This window comes from Geotrypetes seraphini, chromosome 6 (assembly GCF_902459505.1).
Source record: "Geotrypetes seraphini chromosome 6, aGeoSer1.1, whole genome shotgun sequence".
Taxonomy (NCBI): domain Eukaryota; kingdom Metazoa; phylum Chordata; class Amphibia; order Gymnophiona; family Dermophiidae; genus Geotrypetes; species Geotrypetes seraphini.
This window is the reverse complement of record NC_047089.1, coordinates 160844552-160858485: the sequence shown is the minus strand read 5'-3', so window position 1 is coordinate 160858485 and position 13934 is coordinate 160844552. Positions and strand designations below refer to the sequence as shown.

Below are 13934 nucleotides of genomic sequence, written 5' to 3'. Positions count from 1 at the left end.
CTCTGGGATCGGTAGCATGAAATGTTGTTACTATATGTGTGTTTTGCAAGGTACTTATGTCCTGGCTTGGCCACTGTAGAAACAGGATACTAGGCTAGATGGACCATTGGTCTGATCCAATATGGCTATTCTTTTGTTTTTCTTAAAAACTTTCAAAACAAACAAGCCCAAATGCCAAACTGTGGTAAGCCTAAGATGGAAGATCCCAGAAACACATCCTGTAAGAGGGCACAAAGCAATAGGAGCTAAAAGGAAACAGCAGAGCAAGACCATGTGGCAAGGAGAAAAAAATGAGGATGGTCATAAACCTTACAAAGTCACTGCTGTTTTATCCTTTCTCGTTCTCTTTTCTTGACTTCATTGTAGTTCACACCCTTCTCCCTTTTGTATCTCGTTTGACTATTTTGTCTTTGTAATTAAGTTACTTTTGTTGATTATTTTATAACATGTAATCCCCTTTTATTTTTATTACTTGAAACTTGTCTTTTCATTTACTATAGTTTATAAGATAAGCAGAACGAAATATTGCAAGACCAAATATTTAATCCTGTAGTACCAGGTTACATCCTAGAAATCTAGATTGGGGTGAAGGGGTAGGGTGGAAGGACATAAGAACAAGATCCAAATAAAAGTGTACTGAAAAATTAAGTGCAACATTCACAATATCGTAAACATTCAACATCTTTTAAAAATGTATTATCAAATTTTCAAATTCAAAACCATTGTAAATCAAGGTATTCCCAAACCTGTCCTGGGGAAGCATACAGCTAGTCATGTTTTCTCAAAATCCACATGAATATGCATGAGATTAATTTGCATTCACTGGAAACCCACTGGAAACTAATTTGTTAATGTAACAACATTTAATTTTCTCAAAAGCAACTACGATAAAATGAGGAAAATGGTTAAAAAGAAGCTAAAAGGATCTGTGGCAAAGCTCAGAAGTATAAACCAGGCATGGATGTTGTTTAAAAATACCATCGTGGCAGCCCAGACCAGATGTATTCCATGTATTAAAAAAGGTGGAAAGATGAGAAAATGAGACCCGGCATGGTTAAAATGTGAAGTGAAAGAGACTATTACAGCCAAGAAAGCATCTTTTAAAGATGGCAAGTTAGATGCAAAACATTGATGATGAAAGCTAAACAAGAATATGAAGAACTTGCTAAAGAGGCAAAAACTCATAGTAACAATTTTTTAAGGTATATCAAAAGCAGAAAACTTGTGAGGGAATCCGTGAGACTGTTGGATAATCAAGGAGAAAAGGTGCGCTCAGGGAGGATAAGGCTGTAGCGGAGAGACTAAATTAATTTTTTGCTTTGGTCTTTACAGAAGATGCAATAAATCATCCAGAACCAGAAATGGTTTTCAAGGGTGATGAGGTAGAGGAATTGAAAGAAATCTTGGTGAACCTGGAAGACATACTAAGACAAATTGAAAGGTTAAAGAGTGCAAAATCACCTGGACCGGGTGTTGAAAGAACTCAAACATGAAATTGCTGATCTGTTGTTAGTGATCTGTAACCTGTCGCTAAAATTGTCTATAGTACCTGAAGACTGGAATTGGCCAATGTTAAGCCAATTTTTTAAAAGGGTTTCAGGGGAGATCCAAGGAATTACAGACTGGTAAGCCTAACCATAGAGCAGGGCAAAATAGTGGAAACAATTCTAAAAAATAAAATTGTGAAACATGAAGACAACCATGATTTAATGAGACAGAGTCAGCATGGGTTCAGCTGAGGGAGGTCTTGCCTCACCAATTTGCTTGACATCTTTGAAGGTGTGAATAAACATGTGGATAAAGGCGAGCTGGTTGATGAAGTGTATCTAGATTTCCAGAAAGCTTTTTATAAAGTTCCTCATGAGAGGCTCCTGAGAAAACTAAAGAATCATGGGATAAGAGGCAATGTTCAATTGTGGATTAAGAATTGGTTATCAGACAGAAAACAAAAAGTAGGGTTAAATGGCCATTTTTCTCAATGAAGGAAGATAAATAGTGGTATGCCGCAGGGATCTGTGCTGGGACCAGTGCTATTTAACTTATTTATAAATGATCTGGAGATTGGAACTACGAGTGAGGTGATTTGCAGATGACACTAAACTGTTCAAAGTTGTTAAAACACATGCAGACTGTAAAAAGCTGCAGGAATACCTTAGGAAATTGGAAGACTGGGCGTCCAAATGGCAGATGAAATTTAATGTGGATAAATGCGAAGTAGTGCACATTGGTAAGAATAACACAAATCACTATCAGATGCTCGGGGTCCACCTTGGGCATCAGCGCTCCAGAAAAAGATCTGGGTGTCATTGTGGACAATACGCTGAAACCTTCCGCCCAATATGCAGCAGCGGCCAAGAAAGCAAACAAGATGCTAGGAATTATTTTAAAAAGGGATGGTAGACAAAACTAAGAATGTTATAATGCCTTTGTATCACTCAACAGTGCAACCTCACTTTGAGTATTGCATTCAGTTTTGGTCTCCTTATCTCAAAAAAGATAGCGGCAGTAAAAAAGGTTCAAATAAGAGTGACCAAAATGATAAAGAGGATTGAACTCCTCTCATATGAGAAAAGACTAAAGAGGTTAGGGCTCTTCAGCTTGGAAAAGAGAGCTAAGGGGAGCTATGATTGAAGTCTACAAAATCCTGAGTGGTGTAGAGCAGGTACAAGTGGATCGATTTTTTACTACATCGAGATTTACAAATATTAGAGGACATTTGGTGAAGTTACAGAGTAATACTTTAAAATCAATAGGAGGAAATATTTTTTCACTCAGAGAAAAGTTAAGGTCTGGAATGCGTTCCCAGAGGATCTGGTAAGAGTGGTTAATGTAGCTGGTTTTTAAAAAGGTTTGGATAAGTTCCTGGAGGAAAAGTCAATAAACTGCTGTTGAGACAGACATGGGAGAAGCCACCACTTGCCCTGGATCAGTGGCAAGGAATGCTGCTACTATTTGAGTTTTTGCAAGGTACTTGTGACTTGGATTGGCCTCTGTGAAGACAAGAAACTGGGCTAGATGGACCATTGGTATGATCCAGTAAGGCTATTTTATGTTCTTATATCAAACAAATTCATTATAGATAACCAGAAAGCTTAACTGGCTAAAGAGCTCCAAGTTCAGGTATGAAAGTCCCATTTTAAGTAATATAGAACGGGTATACAATTAGGAATTACATGACCCAAATACCCCACTTAGTTGCACAAACCTTTTTATGCAAAATAAATTTCTTTACATATTACACATCACTGTTGAAACCTTACAATAGATTATATCAAGAGACCTGCAAAGAAACTTTGGATTTTAACCATGAACACACCTCGATGATTTAGTAAACTGGTGTTAGAACTTTCCTTTGAAAATCTTTAAATTGCATCCTATTCTAGAAGAATACACCTGTGATTAATATACTAAAAAATAAAATGAAGGAATATATTTCTGTTTACAAATAAGTTGCTTTTTACACATATTTATGGAAATGTATTTATTCCATTATAGGTAACAACACCAAATAATCTTTTTTTTAAAAAGATGTTATTAGATCATTTTAAGTTTCATTTTATTATTTAATTCTATCATATTAATAATGGAGAAATATCACTCTACTACATCTTTGATCTAAGGTCCACCATGTGAGCGGACTGCTGGGCACAATGGACCACTGGTCTGACCCAGCAGTGGCAATTCTTATGTTCTTATAATGCACGCTGGCATAAAAATGTAAAACTGTTATATTACTTAATTATGTACAAACAATTTAGATGGTAAACATGGTTTCCTTAGACTACATAGATTTGTATTTCAAAGGTTTCTCAACCTGATCCATTTAAAACAGTCGCACACAGATTTAAATTCTAACGGGTTTTTCAACTTTGTCTACTGTTACCTGGTTTGTGTTTTTGCGTACCAGTTATATGTATACAAAAACTACCTCTATTGAACTTTCTGTATTCTTTTTGAAAAACTGTTATCACTTAATAATAGATATTATATTAACACTAGTATTTAAGCCCGTTACATTAACGGGTGCTAGAATATATGGCTGGCTGTCTTTCTTTATTTATGTCTCTCTCCCTGCTCCTGTCTCTTTCTTCCTTTCTTTCTGTCTCTCTCCCTCCTGCAATTTTTCTCTCTCTCTCCCTGGCACCCTTTGTCTGTCTGTCTGTCTCTCTTTGGTCCCCTGTCTGTCTTTCTTTCTGTCTGTCTCTCTCCCTAGCCTCCTTTGTCTGTCTGTATTTCTTTCTGTGTCTCCCCCCCCCCGCCCACCCCACTTTCCTTTGCAGAAGCAGCAGCGGTATTTCCCTTCCCCTCCAGATCCCTGTGAAGTAGTAGCAGCATTTCCCCCCCACCCACCCCCCATTCCCTTCTCTTCCCCCACCACCACTTTCCTTTGCATAAGCAGCAGCGGTATTTCCCTTCCCCTCCAGGTCCCTGCTGAGTAGTAGAAGTATTTTCCCCCACCCCCCATTCCCTTCTCTTACCGTGAGCTGCCCTGCTCCGTTCAGCCCCTCCCCCTTCCCTTCCCGCGTGCTGGCCTGCTGCTGCTGAAGGTTTTTTTCGGCGACTCCTCCTGTTAAAATTCTAATCCTGTTAAAACTCCCCCCCCCTTCCCACAACCGCTCCTGTTCAAAGCGGCCTGCTGAGGTTCGCGGCCGGCTGTAACGAACCTCGCAGGCCGCTCTCCAACTCGGTAGCATGTTCCCTCTGACGCAATCGCGTCAGAGGGAACGTGCTACCATGTGGAGAGCAGCCTGAGAGGTTCGCTACAGCCGGCCGCGAACCTCAGCAGGCCGCTTTGAACAGGAGCGGTAGCGGCTGTTGCGGGAGGATGGGGGGGGAGTCGTTGGTCCTACAGGCCGCTGTGAACAGGAGCGGCGGCAGGACCATGAGGCGGGAGTGAGCTGTTCGGCTTCCCCTATCTGGGGAAACTGCCGTGCCGAGGAGAGCCGGGAGTGAGTTTTTCGACTTCCCCTATTTGGGGAAACCGCCGTGCCGAACTCAGCTGCACGTCGGGAGTGAGTTGTTCGACTTCCCCTATCTGGGGAAACCGCCGTGCCGAACTCAGCTGCACGTGGGGCCGTAGTAAGCGCGGGGCATGCTGCACTCTTGGCGGCCACGGACATACGGATCATGGAAGCACGCCGATAAGAATGCGCATGCGCCGCCTACGGTTTTATTATATAGATATGCTCAGTACTGTGTAGCCCCACTAAGGATCAAAATACTTTATAGCAAGACCCACCACCCAATCATTGCATATGTGTTAGAAATATGCTAATTTGTGTTTTCAACCACCAAAATGTCTAAATGATGACTAATAAATACTTATCGCTATTGCTTGAGTCAATGCATTCATAGGTCTAATCTAATCTAATCCTTAGGTTTGTATACCGCATCTTCTCCACGTTCGTAGAGCTCGGCACGGTTTACACGAGATGAAATAGGAAGGAACTACAATAACGGGTTAGGGGTCGAAGCATGAAGAATAATTAGAGGATTTGGGATGCCAGATAAGAAGAGTTTATGAGGACTTGGGATACCAAAGTTGGAGAGAGACTTACATTTTTGAGAAAAGCCAGGTTTTCAGATGTTTGCGGAAAACTTGGAGAGAGCTCAAGTTCTGAAGAGGGGAGGTAAGGTTGTTCCAGAGCTCAGTGATTTTGAAGGGGAGGGAGGTCCCTAGCTTTCCTGTATGGGAAATGCCTTTTAGCGAGGGGAAGGATAGTTTTAATTTGTAGGAGGGTCTGGTGGTATTAGGGTTTGAAGAATTCCAAGAAAGAGGGATAAAGGGAGGGATGATACCATGTAGGATCTTGAAAGCTAGACAGGCGCATTTAAAGTGGACCCCGGCGATTATCGGAAGCCAATGAAGTTTGGACAGGAGCGAAGAGACATGATCAAATTTACTTTTAGCGAAGATGAGCTTGGCTGCGGCATTCTGAATCCGCTGAAATCTCTGAAAGTTTTTCTTAGTTAGGCTTAAGTAGATACAGTTGCAGTAGTCTAATCTGGAAAGGATGATGGATTGGACAAGGAGGGTAAAATGGTTTTGATGGAAGCAGGATCTAACTTTCCTCAGCATATGAAGGCTGAAAAAGCATTTTTTTACCAAGGATTGGAGGTGGTCGTTGAAGGACAATGTGGAATCAATGATGACGCCCAGAACATTGCTCGAGAACTCAAGCTGCAGAGTGGAGCCAGAGTCCCGATACGGACAACATTTCAGAATCTTTTTCAAGGAACCGAAAAAAGCAGGTTAAGTGTGTGTACTATATGCGTATTTCTTGTGCTATGCATGAAAAGATAGTAAAGTTATTTCAGTTCTTTCACTGGGTCTGCTGCAAATAGAGACAAAATTTGTATGAGTCGATCAAAACTAAACGAACAGAACTCTTAAACTCTTAACTGGCAGTATACAGTAGGTATCTGTCATTTAGGCTTCAGACTATGTATCTTCTTACCACTCAACAAGCTTTAACTGGCGAAAAAAGCCATCAAGGCATTTTAAAAGCTGAAATACATAACGGCGTAAACAATGTGATGAGGTATAGAATGATGACAGCTGCCAATGATGAGCTGCCAAAATCTGTGATCACAAAAACGCTAGCCATTCAATCTCATTATTCAATCTCCCGGAGCAAGGGTATACCATAAGATTCTGCTGCTGGACATATCTGAATTAAACTAGTGAAAATATTCCCTTTTAGGTGAATTAGGGAGTGAACATCGAGAAGAGCACCAACTATGTGGTGAGCTATAGGTCGATAATCTAACCCAGGAGAGAGTTCCTCTGCTGATGGCGACACATGCACTGAATGGGTCCATGCTGACCCTGATGCTCAACATCAAGGAGTGCGTGTCCTTGTCCTCAATCGACACCTCAGTGTATCATCAGGCTGGGCTGAGGAAGGCATAGATGCCTTTAAAGTCTGTGTAGCCCCAAAAGCTCTTGTTGGAGCATAGTCTGGATCTCCTCCTGGAGAGTTGGCATCTGCACCATAAGAGACATTGTTATGGAAACAGTCTGCGGTGATTGCTGTATGAGCACTGGAGACCTTGATGTCAAGGCATGCTTGGGAGGAGTCATGATCTGCAGTGATGGAGAGTGGTCCACAGTGTGTCAATGCTTACTATGCATTGAGGAGGACTTCTGGGATGACACTATGCCAGGCGTAGAAGGGAAGGAATATTTATGCTTCTTAACTTTCTTACATGATGTCTCCCCAAATGAATGAGACATGGAGGAAGATGATGTTGAGCCCTATCTCTGAAGGCAGATGGTCAATGCTATCTACTTGGTGTTGGTACAAGCAGTGTCAATACCGATGTCGGTTCTGGTGTAGCCTGTGTGTCAGGTCTCAAATCTCCTACCATGCTCAATAATGGCCTTCCAAAAAGCAGTGAAGACCTTCCTCTTCAACTGAGCTGCCACCAACAATCAGACTCCTCCATATTCCCTTCTTCCAATGATCACCTTGTTTTGCAACCAGCCTTTTCTTAATTTACTGTGACTTCCTTTAATCTACTGTGAATATCATTCTGCAATCATCTATGTGCCTATGACCTCGAAATGTCTTTGAAATGTATTGTGAGTGTCCTGTTCTGAACTCCCGGGAGAACAGGATAGAAATCGAAGTAAATAAATAAATGTCAAACAAAACATTTTTTTACACTGGAATTGTCAGATTTTCATTGTTCTCTTTTGCATATGGAGACAGAGGGCACAGCGAATATCCCAACGATCAGGACCTACTACTATTTATCACTTATATAGCGTTAAAAGGCATACTCAGCGCTGTACATACTGACTTTTAATGGATGGTCCCTGCTGAGAAGAGCTTACAGTGTAACTTGGACAGACAGACATGACAAATAGGGTTATAGCCATAGAAGCTGGCTTCCCTCTGCAGGCAAGACCTGCCAAGACAAACAGATGGTCAGAGAAGCGAAACTCGTTGGTGACCTCCAGATATTGAAATAAACTTCTGCGCACATCCAAGGACCGCAAAATCCAGTTCTGTTCCCACGAACCAGAGGAAGCAAAAGCAGGAAGCCGGACTTCTTGATTCACATGGAAAGTGGAAACTACTTTCGGAAGAAAGGAAGGAATAGTATGCAGCATCACCACGGAATACGGAATCCGCAGAAAAGGAACCCTGCAGGAGAGGGCCTGCAGCTCCGAAACCCTGCGGGCTGAGAAAACAGCCACCAGGAAGACTGTCTTTAGCATGAGATCCATCAGAGGCACCTGCCCTAGAGGCACATACTGAGGGTAAGCAAGAGAACGAAGAACCAGATTAAGGTTCCAATTTGGACAGGGAGAGTGCAAGAGAGGCCTGAGCTGCAAGGCTCCCCATAGAAAACGAACCACATCTGGATTGACTGCTATTGAGCCCACAAAAGCTGTTGAAGATTTCCTGAAATTTACAGGTGTGATAAGTGTCACAGATGATATGAAAACTGAGTTTGTGAATAAATTAAAACTAAGTGATTATATATTAAAATTTGGGAACTCAGATGAGAGATCCAGTGAAAAAGTCTGAGGCATTGTAATCACAGATTGAAAAGTTTAAATTGCTGTATTTGCACTTTAGTTGTGCTAAGGAAGTTCAGAAGTTGACTTTGTGACTTTTAAGACATAGGCAAATTTATGTACCATTGTTCATAAGGTTCTCAGAGGAACAGGAAACTTGGGGGTTTTACAGAAAGAATCTGTTCCTTATAGATTAGAACATACAATGCTAATTGGGAGGTCATACAGAAGTTAGGATGTATGTGTCTGCAGGATGCAGGCCTTTTACTGACATGATTGGTGTCTTAAAAGGTCAGAGATCAAAAGTGATTTAGAAGTTGTATGGAGAAAAAGTGAAACACTGCCACCTGCTGGATTTAAAAACTTAGCATTAGAATGGAATTAACATTAAATTAAGGATTTAAATGTAAAATTGACGTAAGGGGTTCTTGTAAGGAAGTCATGTGATCAACTGTGCCATTGTATTCTTAAGCATGATAATTACTATAAATGATGTCACATAGGGTATAAATCTGTTTGTCCTTGCTTTCTTCCCTTTGGAGAGCACTGAAATTGTGATAGCATGTATTGGCTCTCCCCAATACATAGGAGAACTATTAATAAAATAGGAGAACTATTAATAAAACCTATTTGCTTATTATGGCTTTTCTCATATCTGTTATTTGAATTCACAGAACGGAGTCTCTAGCCCAATCATGTAGGAGAGAGAATCAATTCTGGCAATTCTTTTGGCCCGCTATTCAAGTCTTGCAGCCTGGCTTGAACAAAGCCCAGCAATGTATACCTAGAGCAAAGCTACTACTAGATCTTTCTTCAGGCCATCTTGCAGAAACTGCAGGATCCTAGGAATCAATGGAAAAGAAGGGTCCACCGGCCTAAGAGTGCACCAGACCAGGTTAACACTTCCAAGCCTTCGTATAGGCCGCCACTGTGAATGTCCACTTGCTGTGAAGCAATGTGGCAGTCACCACTGAAGAATAGACCCGACTAGTCAAAGCCGCGCGCTCAAGAGCCATGCCATAAGACCAAAGCAGTCCAGATCTTGCATCGCAATTGGACCTGCTGGTTCCAAACCATGTCGGCATACTATGACTGCTTTGGCTAATCGGGTGCCACTAGAATCACCAGACCCTCGTGGGCCGCTGTGCACCTCAACAGATGCCCTATCATGGGCCACAGAGGGAAGACATAAAGAAGCCCTCCTGGGGCCAGGGCTGAACCAGAGCGTCCAGGATTTTGCTTCCGGCCTCTCGTTGACGACTGAAGAAATGATAGGCTTTCTTGTTGGCTGCTGTCACCATGAGGTTGAAAGTGGGACACCCCCAATGATCCACTATGCAAACGAATGCTCTTCAAGAGAGTGACCACTCTCCAGGGTCCAGTGTCTGACAACTGAGAAAGTATGCTTGGAGGTTGTCCACTCCTGCCACGTGTGACACAGACAGCGCCATGAGATGTCTCTCCGCCCACCAAAAGAGCAGCTGAGCCTCCAAGATTAACGTAAGCCACAAACGATGACGGAGACGATTCTCGGAGAAGGACCAGCTGAATTGCTCGCAGTTCCAGGCAATTGATTGGCCACTTGCGCTGTGAGGGCGCCCACCGACCCTGAACAGGGACAGACATGCACACTGCTCCCCATCTTTGAGACTTGCATCTGTCAATAAGATCACCCAGTTCGAGACCTGGAGCAAAAGACCCTGGCAGAAAGGACGCTAGACTGTTACGCACCACCATCATCCAGGGCAGTGTCAGGATCAAGACGCAGCTTGGAGTGGCATGCCCGAGCTACGAAAAAGGAGACCATCTCTGCTTTGACCGCAGCTGCGGCCGAATCAAACAGACACTTAAGGATAAAATCCACGCCTTGGTCCTGGACATCCTTCAGGACCACACACCCCCAATTGTTAGAAAGAGATATACATCACCGAAGAATCCACCTTTGGAGAAGTAAAGCTCTTGCTAAAGCCATCCACTATGGGATAAAGCCATGCTATGGCTTGAGCACATTTCAAGGGACCCTCAGAAGTCTCCCAGATATCTGAAAAATCCAGACAACATCAGGATGATCAGGAAAAGAGGCATATTGTGGCCTCTGGTCACTCATAAGGGAACATTCAGCAAAGACTGGCTGTTCCATCTGTAGCTTCAATTCCTGCAGGGAATCAGAGATTAAATCCACAAGGTATGCGAGTTTGAAGAACCTGCGCACAGTGGGGTCCTCCCTCAAATCACAGGCTCCGTACCGGCCTGGATCCTGGAGATCTACCAAATTCGCCATGTCCATGGCTGAAACAGCTGCTCATGAAAGCAGAGGAATGGAAAAAGTATCTAGCACAACTGTGGGCTGGTACACTCACAAGATAAGAAAAAAAAGATCCTGGTCCCTTGGAGCAGGGGTCCCTGTAACCAGCACAGAAGCCGGTAGAAGAGATACAAGCAGAAACTTTTTTAACTAAGTATGCCTGATAAAGCATGTGCACAAATTCTGGGGGAAAACTATCCTTTGCGACGAGTGCCAACTTCTGCACCTCAGATTTGAGGTTTTTCGCTTACGGTTCACCAAAATGCTGCCAGCGCATTACCCAGGGCCCCCTGACACTAATTTTGCGGGAGTCGGGGCATAAAGAGCTTGAAGATCTTCCCAGGAGGTCAAATGTACCGCATTTGAGCAAATCCCACCCCCCTCGCGGGCCGAAGTGCACATTGAACATGGCTATGCACCTGACAGCCATTCACCACAAATAAGGCATGAATCCATTCAATCTTGCCCTGGGAAGGTCAACTATGTGGTTTTCTTTCAAAAATGAAGCTGGCAAGTATGAAAAATAACTTTGAAATCAAATCTGGAAAACTCCAAAATGGCCACTGAGGCCCTGTTTGATTAAAAAATGGCCCCGGAAAACCACAGAGAATCCTCAAAAAACAAAGATTTTAGGATTTTAGGGGTGGGGGGGGGGGCATATGACATGTAGGGAAACCACCTAATAAAACCCTTTTTTAAAGACACCGCCCCCCCACCCCAAAATCTCTGATTCAAGCTGTTAGCTTGCTCTCACATAACCATGTGCTCACAGGAGAAACTGAAATCTTTTACTCACTGTGCTGAATGAGAGAAACTCTATGCAGCTGAACAGCTTGCAGGGAAATCCTTTGCCTCAGTGAATTGGAAATCTGAATTTCAAATCTTCTGACTGCCCCACCAGCCTGATCACCACAGCCGGAGACCTCCGCCACCCATGGACCTGCCGCGCAAACGCCTGGCAGAGGGATGCAATCTGGCTCAGATTCCAGTCGCGCCTCCATGGAACAGTCTCAGCCTGCGCTACGCCCACCAGCGAACGAACCTGGAGTGAGCTAGCTCCCAAGGGAAAGGTCCTGGAGCCCCGGGCAGGCTGTCCAGGGGGGCTTACTGCTGAGCAGGGAACCCCCCCCCCCAGAAGCAGATGTTCTTCAACAGTCTGCAATCTCCCGTAGTCAAGGATGTTCCCGCAGAGAAACCTCCACATCACGAGGGGGAAAACCATGAACAAATACTGAAAGATCACAAAATAAAACATGAGCAGAAAAGATGAGCTCCTACAGCCTGGCTTTGTAGGAAGAAAAGACTGGTGAGCATGCTCAAACAGGAGGTATGTAAGGGGGGGGGAAGCCTCTGAAGTTCTGAGGCTTCCTACAGACCCTGGCGGGTGGAGGGAAATAACCCACTGGTCCCGGAATAAAGTAGGATTATACAAGAAGCTGTGAATATTTCAGAATATAACTTTTAGAGATATATTGAATAATCTAAAAGAAACAAACTTTCCATGAAATTCTTTAAGTCAAGTCACTTCTGAAGTGACTTGCTGAACAAAGACAATATTGCTAATTTAAGCTGCAATAAAAGAAACTCGTGTCCAAAAACTGGAATAGTTCAGATACCTCTAGAAGTCTGACATCCAGTCGTTTGAGGATCTCAGGATTGTCAAACTGTGCATTGGTCGCTCTCACAGCTGTTTCAAGGATTCCAGTTAGATTATGCTGATACAATGTGGTAGCTGGTCGAACAAGCTCTGGCCTGGAAGACAAGAATTAAACTCTTTTTTGGCAATATCTCTACAATGTAAAACTTACATCCATGAAATCTGTTTGATTATATAACATATCAAAGAATTGCCAAAATATATATGATATACACTTGATATTGAGTTGTTGATGGACATATTAATCCACCTCTAAGACTTTTACAAAGGCGCGCTAGGGCCTTAACGCGCGGAATAGCATGTGCCACTACCGCCTCCCTTTGAGCATTTTTGGCTAATCCGGTGCGTGCGGTAAAACCCATAGCGCACCTTCGTAAAAGAGCCCTTAGAGTGGATTTCATTTTATATTTAAATATCAAAAAAGGCCATTTGCAATAATATGTGTATGAAACATTTTAAAGCCATTTACCTGGTAAATATGCCCAGCAATAAACTATTCTGCCCATCTAAAAAGTCGGCTCCACTTTCCATAGCATTCATTGACGGGAGCTACGATACATCAGGGAGGCATAAGGTCTAGAAACAAACAGCCATCAATTTTTGCCCAAATTCTAGGTAGAAACTCTGCAAGTACTTTTGACCTGTATACTTGTCAGAATTTTTCTTTTTTTATTCCAATATTTTTAATAGTTATTTTGAAAAATAAATTAATCACATAGTTCCCTTTTGAACATTTGCTCAAAGGTTCACTGGTAAAAAAATATCCATATTCTTTGCAACTGCAAAGGCTAATCTAAACTGCCATCTGAATGTTATTAGTTATGAACAGAAAAAAACAATAAAAAGGTAATGTAGCTCCATAACACACGATTACGGTAAATATGTTAATGCTCTATAATACTTTTGATAGATATAAGATGTACTGTTTTTTTAAAGTTTTGCATGTTGACCGTAAACTGCTTAGTTTTCTAAGCAGTATATAATTTTTTTTAAAATTCTTTATTAATTTTCACATCACATTCAAAAGTGAATTAAATTATACACAACAAATTATCATAGACAGCACTTATATTTAATCAATATCAATACAAAACATATTTCCCCCTCCTTTTCATTATATCCAATCAACAAGAATACCCAATATATTCCCCCCTCCCTCCCTCCCTGGATGTGTGTGCAAATAAGGAAACAATAAAAACAATACACAACTACTCGGAGTTAACAAAATTAGTTAATGGGCCCCATACTAATTTTAAAAAATTATAATGACCTAATATAACTGAAGTGATACAGTTAGTTCACCCTTTATACCTTGTATCCAGGCTCATTAATCCCTTGCTAACCACCAACCACCAGTTAAGCTAAGTATTCAATTTATACAAAATATTCTTTAAAACTATTTATTGTTTTAAAAAAAACAACAAAACAAATTAGAAATTGAT

At 42.1% G+C, this 13934-nt stretch overlaps 1 protein-coding gene across 2 annotated transcripts in view; it reads right to left on the bottom strand.

Annotated features, from left to right (window-relative positions):
* TUBGCP3 (tubulin gamma complex associated protein 3) overlaps positions 1 to 13934 on the bottom strand; it is a 323260-nt gene that overhangs the window by 82685 nt on the left and 226641 nt on the right. For both annotated transcript variants that reach the window (XM_033948055.1, XM_033948053.1), the window contains exon 15: positions 12452 to 12587. In XM_033948055.1, the coding sequence (XP_033803946.1) occupies positions 12452 to 12587 (136 nt within the window). The remainder of the gene's footprint in view (positions 1 to 12451; positions 12588 to 13934) is intronic.